Source organism: Artemia franciscana, chromosome 3 (genome assembly GCF_032884065.1).
Source record: "Artemia franciscana chromosome 3, ASM3288406v1, whole genome shotgun sequence".
NCBI lineage: Eukaryota > Metazoa > Arthropoda > Branchiopoda > Anostraca > Artemiidae > Artemia > Artemia franciscana.
Window position 1 is genome coordinate 12,809,759 of NC_088865.1, and position 22,851 is coordinate 12,832,609.

General features: G+C 34.0%; 1 protein-coding gene across 1 annotated transcript in view; it reads right to left on the minus strand.

The window, feature by feature from the left end:
* The window catches only part of LOC136024888 (zinc finger protein 184-like), a 95,914-nt gene extending 86,111 nt beyond the window's left edge, over positions 1–9,803 (minus strand). Inside the window, exons 1-3 of the mRNA XM_065700419.1 lie at positions 9,783–9,803; positions 7,151–7,297; positions 2,693–2,839 (exon numbers count right to left, since the gene is read on the minus strand). Coding sequence (XP_065556491.1) covers positions 2,693–2,839; positions 7,151–7,295 — 292 coding nt within the window. The 5' untranslated portion in view covers positions 7,296–7,297; positions 9,783–9,803. The remainder of the gene's footprint in view (positions 1–2,692; positions 2,840–7,150; positions 7,298–9,782) is intronic.
* Positions 9,804–22,851: the final 13,048 nt, after the last annotated feature.

The window sequence follows — 22,851 nt, forward strand, 5'->3', positions numbered from 1 at the left end:
AGTTAAACGCTCCATTCAACAATCTCTGAAAGGTTCACCTGAATATCCTTCGTCTTGTTGAAGAAGACTTACAGCCCTTGCCCTTAGGTCTAGATAAGATCAGATAATATTTATTTTCAAAACTATCACAAGCTCTGTAGAGCCGAATTCGCCTTATATGTCAGTAAAAGTTAAGAAAAAAAAAATTCAAATCAGTACATTAAGTCAAACATTTAAATTTAAAAAGAAATTAAAAAGACAAAATCATCAAAGATAAAGGGCAAATCAGTAAACTTGACAATTAAATTACAAAACATTACAATAAATCAAAAATAAAAACGGCAATAGAGGAAAAGGGGAATTTGGCGAGTACATAATCACGAATTATTATTAAGGTGCTCCAGAATAAAGGGGATAAAATTTTTACGAAACCTCTCTGTAACAGCATGGATCAGAGAGTAAGTTGGGATTGCTAAGGAGGCTGACGGGGGGAGTCAGATTCTAATGGGATTGTGAAAATCAGGGAGTAAGTCCTCAGAGCGGGGATTGGAAATGACTGATTTAGCAAAAAGCAGGCAAATTTGTTACCTCATTTCTTTTAAGGTGGTAATGCGTGCAGCTTTAAGGAGGAAGGAGGATAGAATTTCGCCTTCTCTGTAAATGATCCTGAGCGAACGCTTTTGGACCGACTCAGGTCTGTTTGGGGGTTGATACCACCAAAGACTTACTTACTGGACCTTTCAACAGTACTGAACAAAATAGCTGCCCTAAAATGTTGATTGGATGTGTTTTGGGAAAGGATGCGTGGAGGGGGAGGGGTTAGCTGCCCACAAATTTGTTTTGACTCTTAAAAAGAACATTAGAACTGTTAATTTTCAACCAAATGAGCCCCCACCATGATCTCATGACTAAGCATCCCATAAAAACCTTATATGCCGCGGTGCATAACTTACAACCCTTGCCCCAAGACTCTAGGGGGCTTGTCAACCCCGAAGCATTTATTTTGAACAAAATGGCTAACAAAAATTTTATAAGATGCATTTGGGGAATAGAAAACGTATTAGTTGCCCTCCGATCACTTTAGAGTCAGCAAAAATGAACTGGAACTTCTGATCTTCTATTGAATGAGCTCCCTTGGAAGTTTATACGGCCATTCCTTCCTTTAAAACCTTATGTGTTATTAACGGGCAACTATTATAACTTATAGCCCGTTACCCTAAGGGCTATGAGGGTTGAAGTCCCCAAATGCATAATTACTGAACCTTTCGACTATGCTGAAACAAATGTTCAACTTAAAATATTGATCGGATGTGTTTAGGGAAATGAAGGGCGTGGGGGGGGGGGCTTATTACCCTCCAAAAACTATCAATTCTTAAAAATGAGCACTACAGCTTTCAATTTCCAGCCGAATGGCCTTCTTTTGAACTTTCTACAACTTCTTCTATACGAAGTGCCTTAGTCAGAAAAAAAATTAAATATAAAACATCATGCCGACTGCACTGCCTATGATTAAAAAATGTTGACGACTATAAGATAATTGAAAGTTGATAAAAAGAACAGAAATAATAGTCCTATATCTTGATGGTAAATGAAGGCAAAAGAAAAGAAACTAAAAAATATGCAACACCTCTCCTCTCCTGTCAAGCTCATTTTCAAGTCTAAAATAGATTCTAGAGAACTTGAACCCAAATTTGTTTTTTCCTGCTTTTTTCTAACAACAGATCTTCCAATAATTACGAATTGCAGTTGATTGGTACCTGCACTAAACGTAGCATTCGTAAATATGTGGAAAAGTTCAAGTTAAAACTGTCAAAAATGTAGGTATGAATGATAAGTTTGTTCAAATGCTATTCAAAGTTTAGACTGGATAAAAGAAGCGTTTTTTCTTCAATTTTAATCTATTTAATTCTCAATACTATTAGAAAAATAATATTAGCGAAGAAAAATTCTATGTATCTTAGCAAGGATGTTGCATCAAAATCCTGAAAGGGAGAAATTTTCGAAAGGGCTCAAATTTTTCGCATTTACGTTCAACATTATAATTTTTATACGTCCTGGCCGAGCGGATAGCCGTCCTGGCCGGGCAGATTGGTGCGCTGGACTCAGGATCCTTTGTCTAAGAGGACGCGGGTTCGAATCCCGGTGTACCGCATTGTTCAGTTTGGGACGGGGGTTAGTGGCGTGACTCTGTAAGCTTAGCCAGAGTCGATCCAGCTCTAAATGGGTATCTGGAGAAATCTGGGGAAGGTAAACAAGAAGGGTGTGCGAAAGCACAGGATGACTGGCTTCCAACCCCCCATTGCACTTCCTTGCTAAAGGGCCAAGAAACAGAGATCAGCACCGCCGGTAGGGACTTTAAAGTCTAATGCCGTATCCTTTTCCTTCTATTATAATTTTTAGACAAGGAATCTCTCAACAATCAGCTTAACCTTCTCTATTGAGTGTAATCATTTATTTATATTCTTTTATCAAAAAGTACAACTAAATCCTCATTTAGCATAATCTGCAAATAAAAAAAGACTTACACTATTTTATATCCACAAAAAAATTAGGCAGTTACTCCAACCAAAGAAATTAATAATCCCATCAAGTTTCATAGGGACTGAGACAAAGTGTGTCAAAATCTATGTTTACGCTTAAATTTATACAAAAAAGACCGATGCGTAAAATAAACAAAAAGAGGCTTTTGCACTGTTTCTTTTTGAAAGCATACCTTCTTCCTTTACTGTAAAAGAGCTGATCAGAAGCTTGGACGAACTGCAAGAATTACTCTCAGGAGCACCCATATCATGGGATGAACGAACAACATTTGGAACTTCCAAGGGTTTATCAGTCTCAATTTGAAAAGGATCCATCATTTCTGAAAAACAGAGAGATTGAATGATACATAGAACGCTACAAAAGACATGATAAACATGATTAGCAAAAAGCAGAGACAACATCACGTCGATAATGGCTGACAACTCAAGAATAATTAAAAATCTATCTAAATAAAGAAAGGGCATTAGTGATTTCTTATTTATAAGCGGCATCCCTAAAAGATATCAAAGGCGACCATAGGACATCCAAAAAGATTCAAATCTCTCTGGCTCTTACAATGGTTGGTCAATTCCAGGTAAAAAATAAGAATCAATAAACTCTTGAAAAAAATAAACAAATTTAAAATGTTACAGCTTTATTCTCGAAAAAGGTAGAAGAGACTTTGCTTGGATCTCTATCTCTTCAGAAAAGATTTAAGGCAGTTCTCTTTGGGAAATAAGAGATTGAGACATGTTATTGATGGTGGTGCAAACATTGCCATCCAACAGTAGAGCAAAAGAGGGGTCAGAAATTGTCACCACAGTAGGCAATATGTTGGTGAGATGCAAGCTTTAGACAGAGTTGCAAGCTTTGGATAGTTTGGATGAAATACTGTCGGAAATATAGAATGAAATATGCTATGGTTTTGTAAAATGAAAAGTCTGACGTTAAACAAACTTTGCTCTTTGTTAACTTCCACAGAACCTGGTTCTAAAATAAACTGGAATTTTTACAATTTTGATAATTCCTAAGGAATTAAGGACTTTTCCAAGAAATATCTTTCAAAATTTTGGAAAAATATCCCATAGATGCCTAACGCTTTACATAATACACCTTGTCCAATAGTATGCTGGCTCCAGAAAGGAGGAGACATTAAGGACTCTATCACACACACCATTTACTAGAATAGTTCTGAAGCTATTTTGGATTAACCATTGGTTATCCAATTGGATAATCCAAACATATTTGGATTATCCAAAAAATGGAATAGCCATTGAAAATGTTTTTTTAGTTTTGCTCGGTTTTGCACCATTTGGCTCACCTGGCATTTGGATACAGAAATATACAATATGCATGCCAAATGTACCAGAACGAGCTCAGGCTCTAATGAGCAAAAACTTATCTCGGAGGAAAATCTGTAAAAACTCAAATTTGATATTTTACGTAAAATACATAAAAAAAATATTATTTTAACCTTGAGTTTCTAGATTATTTTGTATTAATTATTTACTATCAATCAGCTGGCAAACTTAATTGTTTTACAGTTAAAAGCAATAATCAAACTGCTATAATTATCGATTTTTACGCAGACCATGGTAGATTTTTAGTCAGTATTTAATCCAATAGTCTTTTTATTTATCAAGTTCATCTTTTTCACTAATCTAGAAACTGAGTGGGTAGAATTAACCATGAATAAGATTTTGGCAGTTTGACGTTCCAGTGGTTGTTGTGTGAGTATTTCCCTCTTGCAATTGTACTAGTTCTTATATTTTCGAAAAGTCGACTTAAATAGTTAACGAGCCAAACTATGGTCTTTGGGATCATGATTTTTCAGACATTCTTTCAGAATGTCTCCGCAAGACTGGAATATTGTCACTAATTTCATTGTGAATCAAAGGTTTATACGTTTTTTCCATTAATGTTTGCAGTATTATTGTGATCCTAAAAAAATTCGAAAGATTCCAATAAGATTTTCAATACACGCCAAATATCACTGGTTTTTTTCAAAAAATTACAAAAAGAACAAGGAAAGAAAATAAGCACGAAAATAGTGATAAACTAGGGGTGTTAGCCCTTGATCTTAATCAAATGATTCAAACAATGGTGTAAATATTCTTCTGGTTCTGATGGTTTGGAATACGTTGTTTTCATAACAGCCAATAGACAATAACAAACAAAATTGATTCAGCAGCCAGGTCTGTTACCTTTGAAGATCGTTTTTCTGGTGGTCTTACTACCACAAACTAGTTGATTCAACCCTATATTAACTTAAAAAAAGAAAGATTTTTTCTGATGGACGTGAAAAGCAAAGTTGAAACTAAAACGAATAAAAATTATTGGTTTACAGTTTATGCTACACAATTCTACAAAACAAGCTCAAATAAACTTACTAGTGATATTTCCCTATATTTGCAGAATTCTGAAAAACTAGCAGTTTGTGCAAAACTGAGCTTACTTAAGTTTTTTGGGGAACTAAACTATATACAAAAAAAATGCTATTGAGAGCCCTATAAATTAGTCTTTTATTTTGTGCAGGCTACCTGACGTCTTTCCTGCTTATATGCCTGTTCTGCAATTTTTTGTTTTGATTTTCAGTAAATTAGTGCCACTTTTACAAAATTCTATAACTAAAAGTATGTGTCAATAATGTACAAGATTTACCAGTAAGTTTCAAAACTTACTCTAACTGAATAAGTTACCGGTAACTTTGGTAAGTTACCGCATAAGTGGTCAGTTTCAATACTCTTGAATTTAAAAGAAAAAATTCTCTCTTCTCTGACAGATTGATAAGAAAAATATTATTTGTGGATCATTTTATTTGTTTATGTCCTACTTCGTTTACACGTGTGAAAAAAAAACTATAAAAAACTGCCCTTTAGGCTTCAGATAATTCTTTATAAGAGATAATAAGAGATAAGCTAGAGTTGCTGCACCTGCTCCTCCTTCTCCTCATCTGCTGCATCTTCAAACCCTATGTCTGGCGGATGATCTTCCAGTAGACCATATCCACTATTACGTGGCAGTGAACTATTGATAGAAAGACATGATTGCAGCACGAACCTCCCTTCCGGTTTTTCACGTCGATTTCCAGGCACTCTAGAAGCTGCACGGCGCAGCTCATTTTTTTTGCTATTGAGTGACTGACGGACCAGGAGGCTACAGTAACACGAATTGTTGAGATTTTTATAGCCAGTCCCGTAAGCACCAACTTAAAAAAAAACAAGTCCACCAACAAGCTGCCAATCCAACAGCTTTTGCAGTCACAAAGTACAATGATTTAGAAAATGGGCCACTTTTGAGGATGCAGCTGCAGAATTCTGTGCTCAAGACCCCAACTAAGTCAGCTTCAGATCTATCGTTAAATGAATCATCACATTTCCAAAATTGGTAGGAAATTTTAGCAAGCTCATTGAATCGACTTACTGCATCCGTGAACTCATCTTGTGTCAGTGAGTTTTACACCAAAGAGTGGATCAAGTAGAGTAGCTGCAGCCAAGGCGGGATCATATGCAGTTATCCTCCTATTTTCTAGGTACTTGTAGATTTTCCTTTCCTCATCCTTTGAGACTGACAAAAACGGTACAGTCTCCTCAAAATGCCGCTGTAGCAAATTGTAGTACGGGATGACACACGAAGCAAGAGCTTCCTCTCCTTCAAAGAAGTGGCAGCCGAGTGAAATTGGCTTCAAGAATTTCCAAAAGGCTGTTAATTGATCCAGTTTCACATCATCGAAAAGCACTTTTCTGATATCCTGAATATACTCATTTATATTACACCTTCTATTGATTGACAAAGACTGTGAAGGTTCCCACGACTCTTTCATAAAGTGCATAGTTCCGTAGATAGATCCCCAGCAAGTTTTGATGGGTAGTTCTGGGCTGATAGTTTTGCCATGAAGTGCAACCTGCTTTTCGTTGAGGACAACTTGAAAAGGTTTGTAAACCTTAAGAAGGTTTACAAACCGACAACTTCAACCCAAAATTGTTTTTCCTATTTTTTTTTAACAGCATATATTGCAATAATAACAAATTGCAGTTGGTTGGTACCTGCCCTAAGCGTACCATTCGTAAGTATGTGGAAATGATAAGCTTGTTCAAATGCTACGTAAGTTAGGAGAACAAGAAGCATTTTTCTCTAATTTCAAATCTATTTAAATCTCAAAACTATTAGAAAAATCACATTGGCAAAGAAAAATTTAATGCACCTTAGCAGAGATGTTGCATCAACATCCTGAAATGGAGAAATTTTCGAAAGGACTCAAATTTTTCGCATTGAATGTAAATTCAATATAATAATTTTTAGACAAGGACTCTCACAATAATCAGCTGTCTTTTTACTGAATTTAAGTGAATCAATCAACATAATTGTGTAACCTTCTCTGTGGAGTGTAATCATTTATTCATATTCTTCTTTTATTAAAAAAATACAACTAAATTTTCCTTCAGCGTAATCTGTAAATAAAAAAAGGCTTTCATATAAAAAAAAATTAGGCCGCTACCCCCACCAATGAAAAGAATAATCCCATCAAGTTTCATAGGGACTGAGACAAAATGTGTCAAAATTTATGTTCATACTTCAATTTAAAAAAAAAAGACCAATGCTTAAAATAAACAAAAAGAAGTTTTTGCACTATTTCTTTTTGAAAGCATACCTTCTTCCTTTACTGTAAAAGAGCCAACCAGAAGCCGGGACGTGCTGCAAGAAATGCTCTTAGGAGCGTCTAAATCATAGGATGAATGAACAGTATTTGGAACTTCCAAGGGTTCATCAGTCTCAATTTGCAAAGGATCCATCATTTCTGAAATATAGAGGGATTGAATGATACATAGAACGCTACAAAAGACATGATAAGATATACTTTATTAATAAAAAGTAAAAGCGACATGAAGTCAATAATGGTTGACAACTCAAGAATAATTGAAAAAAGCTATGGATCTAAATAAAGAAAGGGCATTAGTGATTTCTTATAATAAGCGACATCCCTAGAAGACATTAAAGGGGATCATAGGACATCCAAAAAAGATTCAAATCTCTTTGCCTCTTACAAAAGTTACCACCAAGTCAAAATAAGAATAAGTAAACCCTTGAAAAAAAAATAATGTGACTAATTTATTCTAAAATATGGTAAAAAAAAAACCTATTTTTGAATCTCTATCTCTTTACAAAAAGTTTAAGGCAGTTCTTGTTAGGAAATAGAAGGCTGAGGCATGTAATTGATGGTGATGCAAACACTGTCATCAAACAGTAGAGCAAAAGAGGTTTCAGAAATTGTCACCACAGTAGTCAATATGTTGGTGAAATTCAAGCTTTAGGCAGAGTTAGTCGGATAGTTTGGATGAAATATTATCAGATAAATAGGATGAAATATGCCATGATTTTCTAAAATGAAAAAGTCTAAGTTCAACTAAATTTGCTGTTTGTTAACTTCCACAGGATCTGGGTCTAAGATAAACTGGGATCTTGACGATTTTGATGCTTCCTATGGACTTAGGGCCTTTTCCTAGAAATATCTCCAACATTTTGGAAAAGTATCCCCTAGATACCTCAGAATATTTGTTCAGTTTTCGTCGGTTTTTGACCAATCAGCTCACCTGGCATTTGAATGCAAAAATATACAATACGAATGGCAAACGTACCAGAACGACCTGAGGACCTTATGAGCAAAAACTTATTTCCGGTAGAAAAAAAATATTGAAAAAATCAAATTAAACATTTTATGTAAACTATAAAGATAATATTATTTTAATCTTGAGTTTTAGATTAATTTGCAGAAATTATTTATTATCAATCGCTTGGCAGACTTAATTGTATTACAGTTAAAAGCAATAATCAAAACGCTATAATTACCGAGTTTACGTAGACCATGGTAGATATTTTGTTAGTATTTAATCCCATAATTTTTTTATTTATCAAGTTCATCTTCTTCACCAATCTAGAAATTGAAGGGGTAAAATTAACCATGAATAAGATTTTGGCAGTTTGACGTTACAGTGGTTGTTGTGTGAGTTTTTCCCTCTTAAAATTGTATTAGTATTTAATACAAAAATTATTTTATTTATTAAGTTCATCTTTTCACTAATCTAGAAATTGAGAAGGTGAAATTAACCATCAATAATATTCTGACAGTTTGACATTTGAGTGGTTGTTGTCTAAGTGTTTCTATTGTACAATAGGATTAGTTTTTATATTTTCGAAAAATCAGTTTAAATAGTTAACGAGCAAAACTACGGTCTTTGGGATCATGATTTTCCAGACATGCTTTCAGAATGTCTCTTCAAAACTGGTATATTGTCACTAATTTTATTCTGAATCAAGGGTTTATACTTTTTTTTCATTGATTTTTGCAGTAACCTTGTGATCCTAAAAAGATTAAACTATTCTGCAATGAAAGAAAAACATCACTTGTTTTTTTTTAATAACTAAAAAAACAAGGAAAAAAAAAACAACTAAGAATAGTGATAAACTAGGGGTGTGGCTCTTAATCAAAGGATTCAACGAATGGTGTGAAATTTGTCTGGTTCTAATGGTTTGGAATATGTTGTTTTCATAAAAGCCAACAGACAATGGCATGGAAAATTGATTCAGGAGCCGGGTTTGTTATGTATGAAGATCGTTTTTTGGTGGTCTTTTTACCACAAACTAGTTGATTCTACCTAATATTAATTTAAAAAAGAAATACTTTTTGATGGAAGTGAAAAGCAAAGTTAAAACTAAAACTAATAAAAATTATTGCTTTACAATTCTACAAAACAAGCTCAAATAAACTGACTTGTGATATTTCCCTATATTTGCAAAATTCTGAAAAACTAGCAGTCTGCACAAAACTGAGCTTGCTTATGTTTTTTGCGGAACTAAACTATATAGTACAAGATACTATTGAGAGCTTTATAAATTAGTCTTTTACTTTCTGCAGGCTACCTGAGGTCTTTCCTGCTCCTATTCCTGTTCTATTAATTTGGATTTTCAGCGTATAAGTGCCAGTTTTTAAGAATTCTACAACAAAAGAAAATCGTCTCAAGCAATTTTATTTGAACCAGTTTTACCGGTACATGATATAATGACTGCAAAACAATAGCCTAATTCTCGTTTAGTTTTAGTTTTGCTCTTTACTTCCATTAAAATAACTTAATTTTTTCTTAATTAATTTTCCCCAGGTGCCCCTAACCCTAAGAAAATCTCTACAGCAGGTTACTAAGCATTAATGAGAGAAAAGGTCAATACAAAGAAATTTTGTTTAAAGAATCTAAAAACATTAAAATTAATAAAGATAATAAAATTGGCACCTGTAACATTTTGTGCTCTTGTTTGAGCAATATGTCCATTGGACAAATTTCCAACAGGTGTGACACTTGTAAGCAGAAGTCTTCTGGATTCAGAGACAAAAATATGATGGCAAGAGCTTTGCGCACACAATAGGATCTTTGTGATTTAACACATTTTTTGGATCAAGGTCTAAAGCTAGTAGCCATTGATCTCTGTGTTCTACCTGCCTAGGGAATTTGTAGAACTTGATCCTTTTCACTCTTTTTGCTTTACACCAAGGAACAATAGATAATGTTAGCATAATCCTTCAAGAAACATAAAGCTTTAAACGAAATCTTAAATCTTGGAACATGAAACCACCTTTTAAAATTACTAAAATATAAAACTCATGGATAAACCCAGCAATAAGTTAATTTGTGAGTACTTAACAACATATATAGCAAGAAAGACAGTTTTCAGTAAAGTATAGATTATGTTCTAGTCTTTAGAAGGGACAGGGGGCATTACCCTGCTCCTCTTTGAGGTAGTTACACCTGTTTTGAGTTGGACTGGGTTATTAATTTTAATTTGTTCTCGTGTTCCCCCTGTTCTTGATTTCATTTATTTATTGATAGTGAATTATAGTAATCCTACACTGAAAAATTATTTAAATTTATTGTTGGCCACCTCTAGTTTAATGTTGCTTTTCTTCGAAAAACCTCCTGTGAGGGAACAGTATTTTATGCTTAACCTAAATCATAGGACTGACCTTAGCACGGATATCTAAGGTTTCACAACAAATGTTGTGAAGCAGAACAATTGCATTTAACTGGGCTTGGAAGGAAGGCTAACCTTTATGGAAAAAAAAACTGTTGTAGTCAGTCAATTCTAACTGATAGTTCCAAATACTTGTATCATTTCCAAAAGTACTTATGGCACTCCAACCATAGCTCAAATAAAAGGTCAGGTTCTGGGGTACTACACGAAATTATTTAACTGAAGTTATGACAAGATAGGGATGCAAAAAAAAACATGAAATTGTTTTGAGCACTGAATTTTGGATGCTGAATTAAGTACCCTGTAAAGCCAAGACTATTACTTCTACAAACCAAAACATCTTTTATTTTATTTATTTATTAATCAGGAAACATCAAACTATCATGTCTTTCTCATATATGAGAAGCTAGTAATTACTTGAAGAAAATCCAATCACGTTTTCTTGTTGTAAATGGTAACTTGAAACCACTAGGCTAAAAAATGTATGCTTCTAACTGACTGGCAGTGTCTTGAATAGCTATGTGGCCCCACACATTGGAAGTGGTCAGAAGTAAAGCACTGTGGGTTGAATAACTAGTTAGAAAAAATCCTGGAAATCCCAAATTTAATACATACCCAAGGTGTTTTATGGCGTTCCCAAGATGCACGAAGCATATCTTGGAGGAACAAAATAAGTATGAGATCAAAAATATCTTCTACTGTCTGAAAATAGTTTACGTTTGGCATTAGTTTTAGTTTAGTACCCAAAACTTAAAGAATTTTTCTTCAACTATGAAAGTACAGTTAGTTTAAAGTCATTTTTCATTTTTTGAGAATTTTTTTTAATCTTTCAGAGTTCTGTAATTTGTTTTAAATATCTGGCTTTAACTTTATTGAATTCAGCAACAAAAAGACCTATAATATGTCAAAAATGCTTCAATTCAGAAATGGTTTCATATGACCCATGACTTGATACATGAATATATAGCATAGGAATAGCATTGGAATATATGAGCTAGCTTCAAGTGAACCCTCCCCCTCCCATGGGGTGAGTTGCTACCACATACTATTTTACCTCTTGAAGTTGAATTAAAAAAAAAGAAAAAAGCCTATTTTTGTAGTCAAGGCTATGACTTAAAAAATGTAATGGAACAAATTAATCACTAAAAATATTTAACTGGATATAGTTGAAAAACGCAAAAAGTGGTACCAAGTCACCCCCTATCTATGCTACTAATTTTTTTTTAATGCTGTTTTTAAATGTATGAACTAAATACATGCAAATGCACCACCTTCCCCCTTGGTGGTGCTATAGCCTATGCAGCCTCAAAAAAAATAAAAAACTAAAAGAAAACAAAAACAACAAAATTCATAATTTGTAATATGTGGGATGTTCTTATCCATCATATTATTATGTTTCTTTCCATTTTTATATACTTTTTAAAATCATACAAATATAATGCTGATTTTAAATGCTGCTACTATCTGTGCTACTAATTTTTTTTAATGCTGTTTCTAAACGTATGAACTAAATACATGCAAATGCACCACCTTCCCCCTTGGTGGTGCTATAGCCTATGCAGCCTCAAAAATATCAAAAAACTAAAAGAAAACAAAAACAACAAAATTCATAATTTGTAATACATGGGATGTTCTTATCCATTATATTATTATGTTTCTTTCCATTGTTATATACTTTTTAAAATCATACAAATAATATTTCCATAAAAAAATACGCAACGATTTAAAATGTGCACAACAATGGAAGGAAACATGATAACCTGATTAATACAAATACTCTCAATATCATAAAGTAAGAATTTCGTTGCTTTACTGTTTACCTTTGGTTTTTACATACCCTAAGCCTATAGCTATGTGAGAACATCAGAGAGGCAGGGTGAACTGTCAGAGAGGCAATTATGACATACAGAAAGAGCACAAACCAAGGAATCTAATAGTAGACCTACTACTTCTACTATATTACGATGGTTTCTTTAAATATAAAAAACACAAAAAGTGCTTACAGCTTTAGTGTTAAGAGCAAGGTATTGAGGAGGGGGCAACCCTTTATATATGGAACCATAATTAAATTTTTTTATTGTTTTAAAAAGTAGAGTTGTGATAGAAAGTCAAACTTTAGCATAAAGAGTGAGGAGTTGAGGAGGAAACAGTCCCATTTATATACGAAATAATTTCTGTTTGTTTTAAGTTTCAATGTTGCTCCTTACTTTCATTTAAAGAAGCCTATTTCTTCTATTTCATTTCTGAACGTTTTTCAACTAATGTAGGTTTGAATTTGGCACAGTGTACATGAAAAATTAAACAAAATTTGCAGAATAATTTTAGCAGATTTATTTTGTATATGAAGGGTTGCCCCCTCCTTAATACCTTGCTCTTAACGCTAAGGCTGTAAGCACTTTTTAAAAAATCTTCATATTCTAATTAAACAGGCCTGTGTTTCAGTAGCCGCTCTTAGAAAATTGGGAAAAACAGTCAAACTTTAGCTTAAAGAGCAAGGTATTGAGGAGGGGCAACCCTTCATATATGGAATAATTTCTGTTCATGTAAAGTTTTAATGTTGCTCCTTACTTTCGGTTGAAAAAGCTTGCTTTTTTATATGTAATTTCTTATTGTTTTTCAAATCATGCTGGTAAATCTAGCTCACCCTCCATGGATTTACTCCTCTGTGGAAATTTTTTCCAATGTAAAGTGCACCCCTACCCCTGTCAAATTTTCTCCACACAGTTCCATCCTTGCTGAAATCCCCCTTCCTATAAAATTACTTGTAGACAATTCAGCCTGAAAAATTCTCCTTGGCATTCCTTCATTTGAATAAAACTAATCTCTAATTGGTTTCTCAATCACTCCAGAAATTCAAACTCCATGAAAATTATTTGCTGGAAATCAAAACATGCAGAAAATAGCCCCTGGAACATCTCCACATGCGTAATTTGCCAAAGAGAATGTAAGACAATTAATAAAAAATAGTACAGTAATTCTGTCAAATATCCCCAGTGTAAAATATTTTCCGGAAAATTCACCCCCTCAAAATCCCCCCCCCTAAGAAAGATTTCCCATATAGAGATCCATCTCAAGCATAATACAATACATAAACAATGGGCAAATTTCGCAACTTACAGACCTCTCCTAATGGACTATGGGGGGTCATTTTACACCTAAAGGCATAGTTACTCAATTATACTACTACACTGAACAAAATGGCTATCTCTAAATTTTGATCATATATTTTTGGGGAAAAAAGGGCGTGGGAGGTAGCCCATTTGCCCTCCAATCTTTTTGGTCAATTAGAAAGAAACTGGAACATTTATTTTCCTTTCGATGCAACCTCTCTCAAATTTCTACAGTATGATCACCCCAGGAAAAAAAAATAAATGAACATGCATCAGTAATCTGTCTTCTGGCAAAATAGTAAATTTCCACATTTTTATATATAGATGCTTGAAACTTCTGCAGTAGGCTTTTCTGGTACGCTGAATATGATGGCATGATTTTTATTAAGATTACCTGAATTTTAGAGGATGTTCCCCCCTAATTCAAAAACTATGCAAGTTTTCTCAGGCTTGTAAATTTTGATGGGTACCACTAAACTTGATGAATCATTTATATATATAATATATATATTAATATATATATATATATATATATATATATATATATATATATATATAAAATATATATATATATATATATATATATATATATATATATATATATATAAATATATATATATATATATATATATATATATATATATATATGTATATATATATATATATATATATATATATATATATATATTATACATAATATGCATAATAAGCTGATTCATTTGATGTATCTACTTATATTAAAATCCAGTTTTTACAGTTTTGGTTACTATTGAGCCAAGTCATTCCTTACTTGCAGTTTGTTACTATAAACTGTTTGACATAGCAGGACAATAGATAACAATATAATTGTGCTATTTAATTTTGTTATGAGGTTTTTATGGTTAAGTAATAAACTGACACTCTCTTGCAGTATGTCACCTTATTTACATATACTTATTCTCTTTTAATGAACAGTGTATGTAATCTTTCCACTAAAACAATTTCAGAAAGCAATGTAATTTTGTCCATGGATCTATGGCATTGTTATACGGTCTAAGGCCCAAGACAAACTTAGCCTTTTTACCAAGCGTTTTTTGTTGCTGAATTGATGAGAATTAGTTTCATGTACAGGCATTGTGCAGGAGGGGGGAGGGCAGTTAAACTAAAGGCTATATTGAAAATCAAATAATAGTAACTGTCTTAACATAAAGATTTGCTTAGGGTCAAAGGCAGGGGCTAACTTGGACCCAATACCCTGACATTTCAAACTTCTTTGAATTACTGGGCACTCCCTAATCCAATTATCTACCATTTTTACTATCATCCTCTCTCTTCCCAGGAAGAAAAAAAACATTGATTACTTCTAATTTAGTTTTCTTTTTATTATATGCCATCTGCAAACACACTCCTTCATCAGAAGTCATCAGCTGTAAAAAAAAAAAAAGAAGCCAAGTGTATCCTCTTCTATAGAGTTATGTTTCCATCTCAGCATAGGCTGTAAAATAAATAGCTGTTCATTTTCCCCTTTGTTTATTGTAGAGACAATGGATGGCTACATTACCGCCATTGACTTTTGTTTTACCAATTTTTTTTTTTACTGCCCAATGCATCCTTCACAATCCTATCCCACACACCAAAAATACCAATTGTGTCATGGGCCTAAAAGGTCATCTGACAGTAACTTTATAGCAAACCATATAACTGGCTTTAGTATAAATTTAATATACCACTCGATGTCTTTTTTATGCTATTTATGAATATAATAATCGCTTCTACCTTAAATTCAGATTTAAGCACTTTTTTAGCTCTTAAAAATGACAAATTTTCAAAAAATTATGACAGTTCATATAACTGACTTACCAATAAAGCAAACATACCACTTGATGCCTTTTTTATGTTCTTTACAAATATAATAATTGCTTCTACCACAAATTCAAATTTAAGCACTTTTTCAGCTCTTAAAAATCACTAATTTTCAATTAAAGTACAAGTTATCTGTTGTTTCTTACAAAATGATACTATGTTTTCTCTGTGCTGTTTTTGACAAAATAATACTACATTTTCTCAGTGTTAGAATTATTTATAATAAGGTTAGTTTAGATTAGGTTAAAAAGTGCTTAAATCTGAATTTAAGGTAGAAGCAATTATTATATTCATAAAGAGCATAAAAAAAGGCATCAAGTGACATATTAACTTTATACAAAAGCCTGTTATATGGTTTGCTATAAATTTACCCATCTGACTTAACAAAGTATTGCTTGAAACAGAAGTCTGTATGAGGTTAAAGATAGTCTAAAAAATGTAACCCTATAGTTCCTAAAAAGTGCCTTATTTTACAAATTTTTCTAACTGGGTTTTTATTTAACAGTAATTTTAGAAATGTAGGTTCAAACCCTCTATCCCCCTCCCCCCAATAGAGGCTTGCAGAGACATTCCAGTTTATATATTTGAAAATGTGAGAGGTGGGGCAAAGTTATTTTCTAACACAAAAGAATATGGAAAATTTACTATTTACTTATTAGGAGGGAATTGTTAAAGAGAATTATTATGATTTGTATATTTACTAGGATTGGACTCATTTTAGGGTGCTGAGATGCAACTATCACAGCAGTATCCATTTTGTTTGGAAACATATTTGAATAGTGAGTCAAATTGTATAGAAGCCAACTCTTCTGTAAATATAGAATGGCAGTTATTTTTAGATCATTATGCTATGAATTTTTTATTAGGAGTTCATTCACATTCATTAAAAGAATCCTTGGTAAATTTGTAGGTAACAACATAGTTTAGCATGTATAAAAGTTAACATATTATTCAATGCCCTTTTTTATACATTTTCATACTTAAAACATTACTTCTAGGGTAAATTACATGGTGAGCCCTTAAAGGGCTCAAGACAGCCCATTGTAACTAAAAGTTTAAAACCTGTTTCAAAAAAACTGCCTAGTGGGAAAAAATTGCCATTTGTAGAAATGGTAATTATTGTTTTCCATAGTATTAATTACAAAAAGTTATTTTGAAGAAAAGATAAAATTCTAGTTTAGTTACTTTTTGCTATCTTGGAAAGGGCTTAGATTAGGAAAATGAAACTTTTAACAATGAATCTAGGTCCAAAAATATACTCTGGGAAGGAATTGTAAATCTTCTAAGTAAACTTTTATCTAGTTTCTAAGTCTAAGAAATTTGGCTACCAGACAGATTAGACATAGGAATTTAGACAAAATGACATATTAGCTTAATTCTCAGTTTCAGACTCCTTTTCTCTGGTTTCAATCTTGAAAATGCAATTCCTTTTACAAGAGTAAAATTATAAGCTGTAGGCCTAACTACTATTTTTTTTTTTTTTTTTTTTAGTTAAGGAGATATATTTGCAGATTTTTAAAACCTCATAAATGGAACTGAGCAAAGTTGTGAAACTGAAAACAGTTTTCTAATACTTCATCTAAGGAGAAGATATATTCTGCAGGATTCCACTTTTATTGCCCTCTAGAGGGAGAAGAAGTGGAATAATGTACTTCAAACATAGCTTTCCAGGACATACAGGTCTGTAGATCCATTCCTGAAAGTTTCACTTTCCTAACCTAGCCCCTTTCCAAGACAGCAATAAGTAGGTAAACTAGAATTTTACCAAAGCAATATAAGCCTATGGCAATTTGTTTACACTATGCAGTGTTTTTTAGAAACTTGCTTAAAAAATTTTGGTTACTTTGCACTGTTATACTTTTTGGGCCCCATTGAGGGCTCAAATGGAATTTTCACCAGAAGCAATTACTAAACTATGAAAGAGAGGTGAAAAAAGAGCATCAAGTGATGTGTTCACTTCCACCCTAGCTAAATTATGTTGAAAACTGCAAATTTAGCAATTCCTTGATGAAAGTTTTCCATTTTTCTCCTATCTATATTCATTGGCTATATCCTAGTATACACAGTAGAATTGTCTAAGCAAGAAGTAAAGATACATTTAAGGGGTTTATTCACTGTCTAATGGAAAACTGTTAGCTAATGTTTTTCTTAACAATTATTTTTCTACCATCCAACTAAAAACTGTTAGATGACATTGTTAGAGGACTTCTCTAACAGATTGAATACTTGTTGAAGGAAATTGCTGGAGAACTTAAAGCAAAATATTCAAAAATAAGCAGGATGGGTACTTTTTATGCTAATAATATTAATAGAGGATTGAGTACTATTACTATTTCTAATTTTTCTTCCCTCTCCCTTCTAGATTTTGAGACAAATCTTTTCTGCCAATCTCATTGAAAAAAAGGTCAATTCTTCCATTGAAAAATAGAAAAACAACAAAATTAAAAAAAATATTACTTTGCCCTCCCCACATTTCATTGGGGATGGATAGTCTACTTTTCTCCAGAATTGAAATTTCCCTTGATCTGCAACTTCAGTCAAGATGCATTTTTCATCAACCAAATTGATTCCTTAGTTTTACTGTGTCAAGAAGTTTTAAATCAAGTTGGGTAAATTCTAGTTTAGTGACTTCTTGCTATCTCAGAAAGGGGTTAGGTTAAGAAAATGAAATTTTCAGGGATGGGTCTACAGGCTAAAGTATGTCCCAGGAAGGTGTTTTGAAGTACCTAGGCCTACCTCTACCCCATCTCCCTCTAGAGGATTCTGACCTTTAAAAATATGTGTGTTATAAAAGTGAAACCTTGCAAAATAGATCTTCTGCTTGAACAAAGTACAACAAAATTGTTTTCAGCTTCACAACTTTGCTCAATCCCAATTTATAAGGTTTTGAAGATATGCAAATACATTTTCCTAAATTTTGAAAAAAAACAACATTGATATAGCTCAGAATTCTACTCAAATAACAGGAATTGCATTTTTCAGAATTATAGGCAGAGAAAAAGCAACTGGTAGGCTAACTGAAAATTAAGGTAAAATGTTGTTTTGTCATAATTTCAATAGGTATAGACCTGTCATGTAGGCAAAAAGATAAGATGTTTCAAACAGGGGGTGTGTTTAAATGCCTACATTCCATTTTGAACTATACCATAAAAGGTAATAATTGTTTTTCAATGCCAGTGAACTAATTATGGAATATAGTAGCTTAAAAAACAGTGAAAAGTTGAATTTTTTTAAGGTAAGCAAGGATTTGCACTTTTAATAGCAATATAGGATCAAATTTGACCAAAATATAAGTTGTAATGCACAAAAAACTGCGTTATATAGAGGAGGGGGGAAGGGGTATAGTTAGGGATCTCAAAATAAATTCCTGGGATATACTTTAGCCTGTAGACACATCCCTGAAAGTTTCAATTCTCTAGCCCAACAACTTTCCAAGATAGCAAGAAGTCAATGGACTAGAATTTTACCAAAGCAACTAGTAACTGAAATTTAAGGTAAAATGTTGTTTTGTCAAAATTTCAATAGGTATAGACCTGTCATGTAGGCAAATTTCAGGGCCCTCTAGAGGAAGAAGGAGTGGAGGTGGGCACTTCAAAATACCTTCTCAGGACATACTTTAGCCTGTAGACCCATCTCTGGAAGTTTCATTTTCCTAACCTAAACCCTTTCCGAGATAGCAAGAAGTCAATTAACTAGAATTTTACCAAAGTAACCAAATTAGAATTTTACCATCAAGTTGTTAGAAAGAGATATGGTAGGATAACTTAAAATTATTGGATAAAATTAACAATCTGACACATTTTGCTTACGAAATCGAATCATAATTTTTTACTAGGTCAATTCAATTCCCCTATACATGGAATTATTTACGTAGATGCACTTAGCAGTTACTTTAGGAAAGCTTGTGCACTGGTGACCTAGTTTTGCCTAAATTCCATATACTTTACCAATTAATAAATGCTTGGTGCCTTTGTTTCACTTGCTGGCATTAATAGTTACATTTTATACAAGTTATGAGCACTTTGAAATATTAATATTATTTAAATTTCGAAGCTTTGGCGTCAGTTGGGTATTATCAAGCTGAGATTCCTTAATCACAATTTTCATTTGAATTTCCCGCGCAATGTGTATTTCCTTCTGGAAGTCCCAAGTCCGTAAAGTGGTGAGGGTTTTGACTGATCTTGAGATTCTGAACCCTGAACGCCCCGAACAAGATTTTTTTTATTACAAAAGGGGCTTTTCGAATTGGATTTTGGAATGTTAGAACGATTAGCCCAGATACTCAGCCGGGTCGGATAAATAATGTGATGAATAATCTTGATAAGTATCAACTAGATTTGGCTGCACTATTAGAGACACGGACTCCACAATTTGGAACCCTTGAGTGTGAGAGTTGTCATTTGCTTTATTCTGGGAAAGAACGTGTTAAAGCGGCTGGAGTGGCACTGGCCTTAAGTGGTGCAGCAAATAAATGCCTTCTTTATTAGGAACCAATTAGCAATTTTATCCTGAGAGCGTGTTTTGCAACTACTTAGGCAAAAATGACGTTTATAGCAGTGTATGCTCCAACAAATGAAACAAGCAACTCTGACAGACTTTTTCTATCAGTTGCTTAATGATGTTACAAATAAAATTCATAGCTATGGTATATTAGTTGTTTGTGGTGTTTTAATTCGGAAGTGGGCTGCCACCAGGATTATGCGTCAACGGTGATCTGTTTTCATGGACTTGGTGAAATCAGTGAAAGTGTCATAAGACTGATTGATTATGGTGTCACGAAGAGGTACATGGTAACCCCATAAGACTATCCACAAATATACATGGAAATCACCCGATGGTACCACTTGAAACCAGATCAACCATATACTAATCAGCAAGCAAAGAAGAAGGTACCTTGAAAATGTCAGAGCATACCACAGAGCCAATTGCTTCTCTAACCATCTACTAGTTACATCCACATGTAAAATTAAGGTAAAGGTGGTGAAGAAAGTAAAAGTTATAGTTAAGAAATTTGATATCCAGAAGTTCCATGATAAGACTATTCGTCAAACATAATCTTGCGCTAGAGAATAGATTTTTAGCTTTGAGCCTCGATGACTGCCATAAAACAAGTTTAGAATGTCTTTAGAAATCAGTATCAGAGTACCTAAAAGATGCTGCAGTGGAAGTTTTTGGATATAAGAAAAGAAAGAAGGAAGAGTGGATTAGTGAAGAAACTTGACAGCTGATTCAGGAAAGAATAGATCTGAAAGCTCTTGTTGATAAATATTCACCTAGTCATCCATTTAGTCGGTCTAGCAATAGGCAATGGTGTGATAGTTTAAAGCGGCAGTATAAAGTTGCCCATAAGCGAGTGAAAAGGTCTGCCAGGAATGACAAGAAAACTTATGCTGAGAACATAGCAGCGCGGGTAGAAAGAGCAACTGGTCGGGGTAATAGTAAAACCATTTATATGCTTACTAAGAAGCTTTCCGGCACACAAACAAACCCTTGCCTCTTCATAGAAGATAAAAGTGGGCAGCTGCTTATCAATCCGGTAGATGTCCAAAACCATTAGAGTGAATATTTTTTTTAATGTTCTGAACCAGCCAATACCCCATGAGCCATTGTTGGTCCCTGACGTGCCTCTATTTAATTTAGATATCTATTCAGGCGCCATCCTCTTTCAGGAAGTTGTTATAGCCCTGAAGTCGCTAAAGAATGGAAAAGAAGCCGGATGTGACGGAGACCCTCCAGAGCTGTTGAAATACGAAAAAAGCTCTTGCTGGCTCATTACTTAAGCTGCTTGGTAAGGTGCAGGACGACGAGGTTGTCCTTCCTGACTGGAATAAAGGTATTATCGTGAAACGCTTCAAGAAAGGTCGAAAACCATAATGTGATATCTGGAGAGGTGTCACACTACAGTCAGCTGGAATTAAATTTCTATGTCAGATTATACTTAGTAGAATCCAGACCAAAGTGGACAAAATTTTAAGGGATGAGCAACATGGTTTCCACCCAAATTGTTCTTGCTGCAACCTAGTATTTAGCATACGTGTTCTAATGGAGGAATCAAACAAATGGCAAATGCAGATTATTTTAGTGCTTATAGACTTCTTGAAAGCATTTGACTCGGTGCACTGAGAGGCAATGTGGAAAATTCTCCTAGTGTATGGAATACCTCCAAAAACTGTGAATATGATTAAATCTCTGTATGCTGCACAGGTTCCTGCAGTCCAGATGGAAAATGGGCTGTCAGAGTGGATCCCTGTTGAGTCTGGTGCACTTCAAGGATGTAAACTATCTCCAATATTATTCACAATGCTTATTGATTTCGTTCTTCGAGCTTGCCACTTTAGAGGAGGTATACAACCAAGTCCTGAGCGTCAAATACATGACTGCAATTTCGCTGATGATATTGTTCTCATGGCTCACTGCCATGAGAACAATCAATGGAATCTGAATGAATTAGCAGCAAAAGCTGCCCCTATGGGCCTGAAGATTAATATTAAAAAACAAAAAGTATGTCAAACGCAGTTGTGACAACCATTGCAGCTGGGATTCAATTCAAAGATATTAATCCCAAGGGTAATATAAAGGTAATCCCAAAGCTAATATAGAAGAGGTCAGGGAATTTAAGTTCATTGGTAGTACAATTACCCAGGATGGGAACAGTGACAGTGAAGTCTTGCTATGCATAGTGTATGCAGGTGAAGCATTTTCTCAGCTGAAAAATACTTGCAAATACAAATACTACTCTCAGAAGTTGAAATTATGATTGTTTAGGAGTGACGTACTCTCTGTACTTTTATATTGATGCGAGTCTTGGAGCCCTTAAAGGAATGCTGAGAAAAGACTACTTGACTTTGAGAATGATTGCCTGTATGGAATCCTTGCAGTACATTGGACTGATAGAGTAACAAATGGCCAGATTAGGGCTCACACCAAACAATCTCTGATGACTGACGAGATCAGAATGAGAAGATAGAAGTAATGGGAGGATATGACCTGCACGAGCAAAGGACAATTCCCACACAATTTATGGTCTTGGATCCACCCGGCATTTGAAGGAGAGGAAGACAACGAAGCAAACTTGGTAGGTCCCTAGAGAAAGAGGCAACGAGTCTCCAAACCACTTTCAATGAACTTTGATCTTTGGCGCAGGATTGGTCAAGTTGGGGGTCAACCGTCGCCACCCTATGGGCCCCCAGGCATAGGAGGATCTAAGTCTAAGTAAATCTCTTTTTTAAGATATCAATAGATGCCTTAAATATCTAACAACCAAAGTGGCAAGGCGGGTTAGAATTCAGGATAGCTGTATAAGTATTTGGAATCTTAGCCAAGGAGCAAAAATGCTTTAGAGAAATAGTCTTCTCACTCAGAGTCTGGCAATCAAATAATA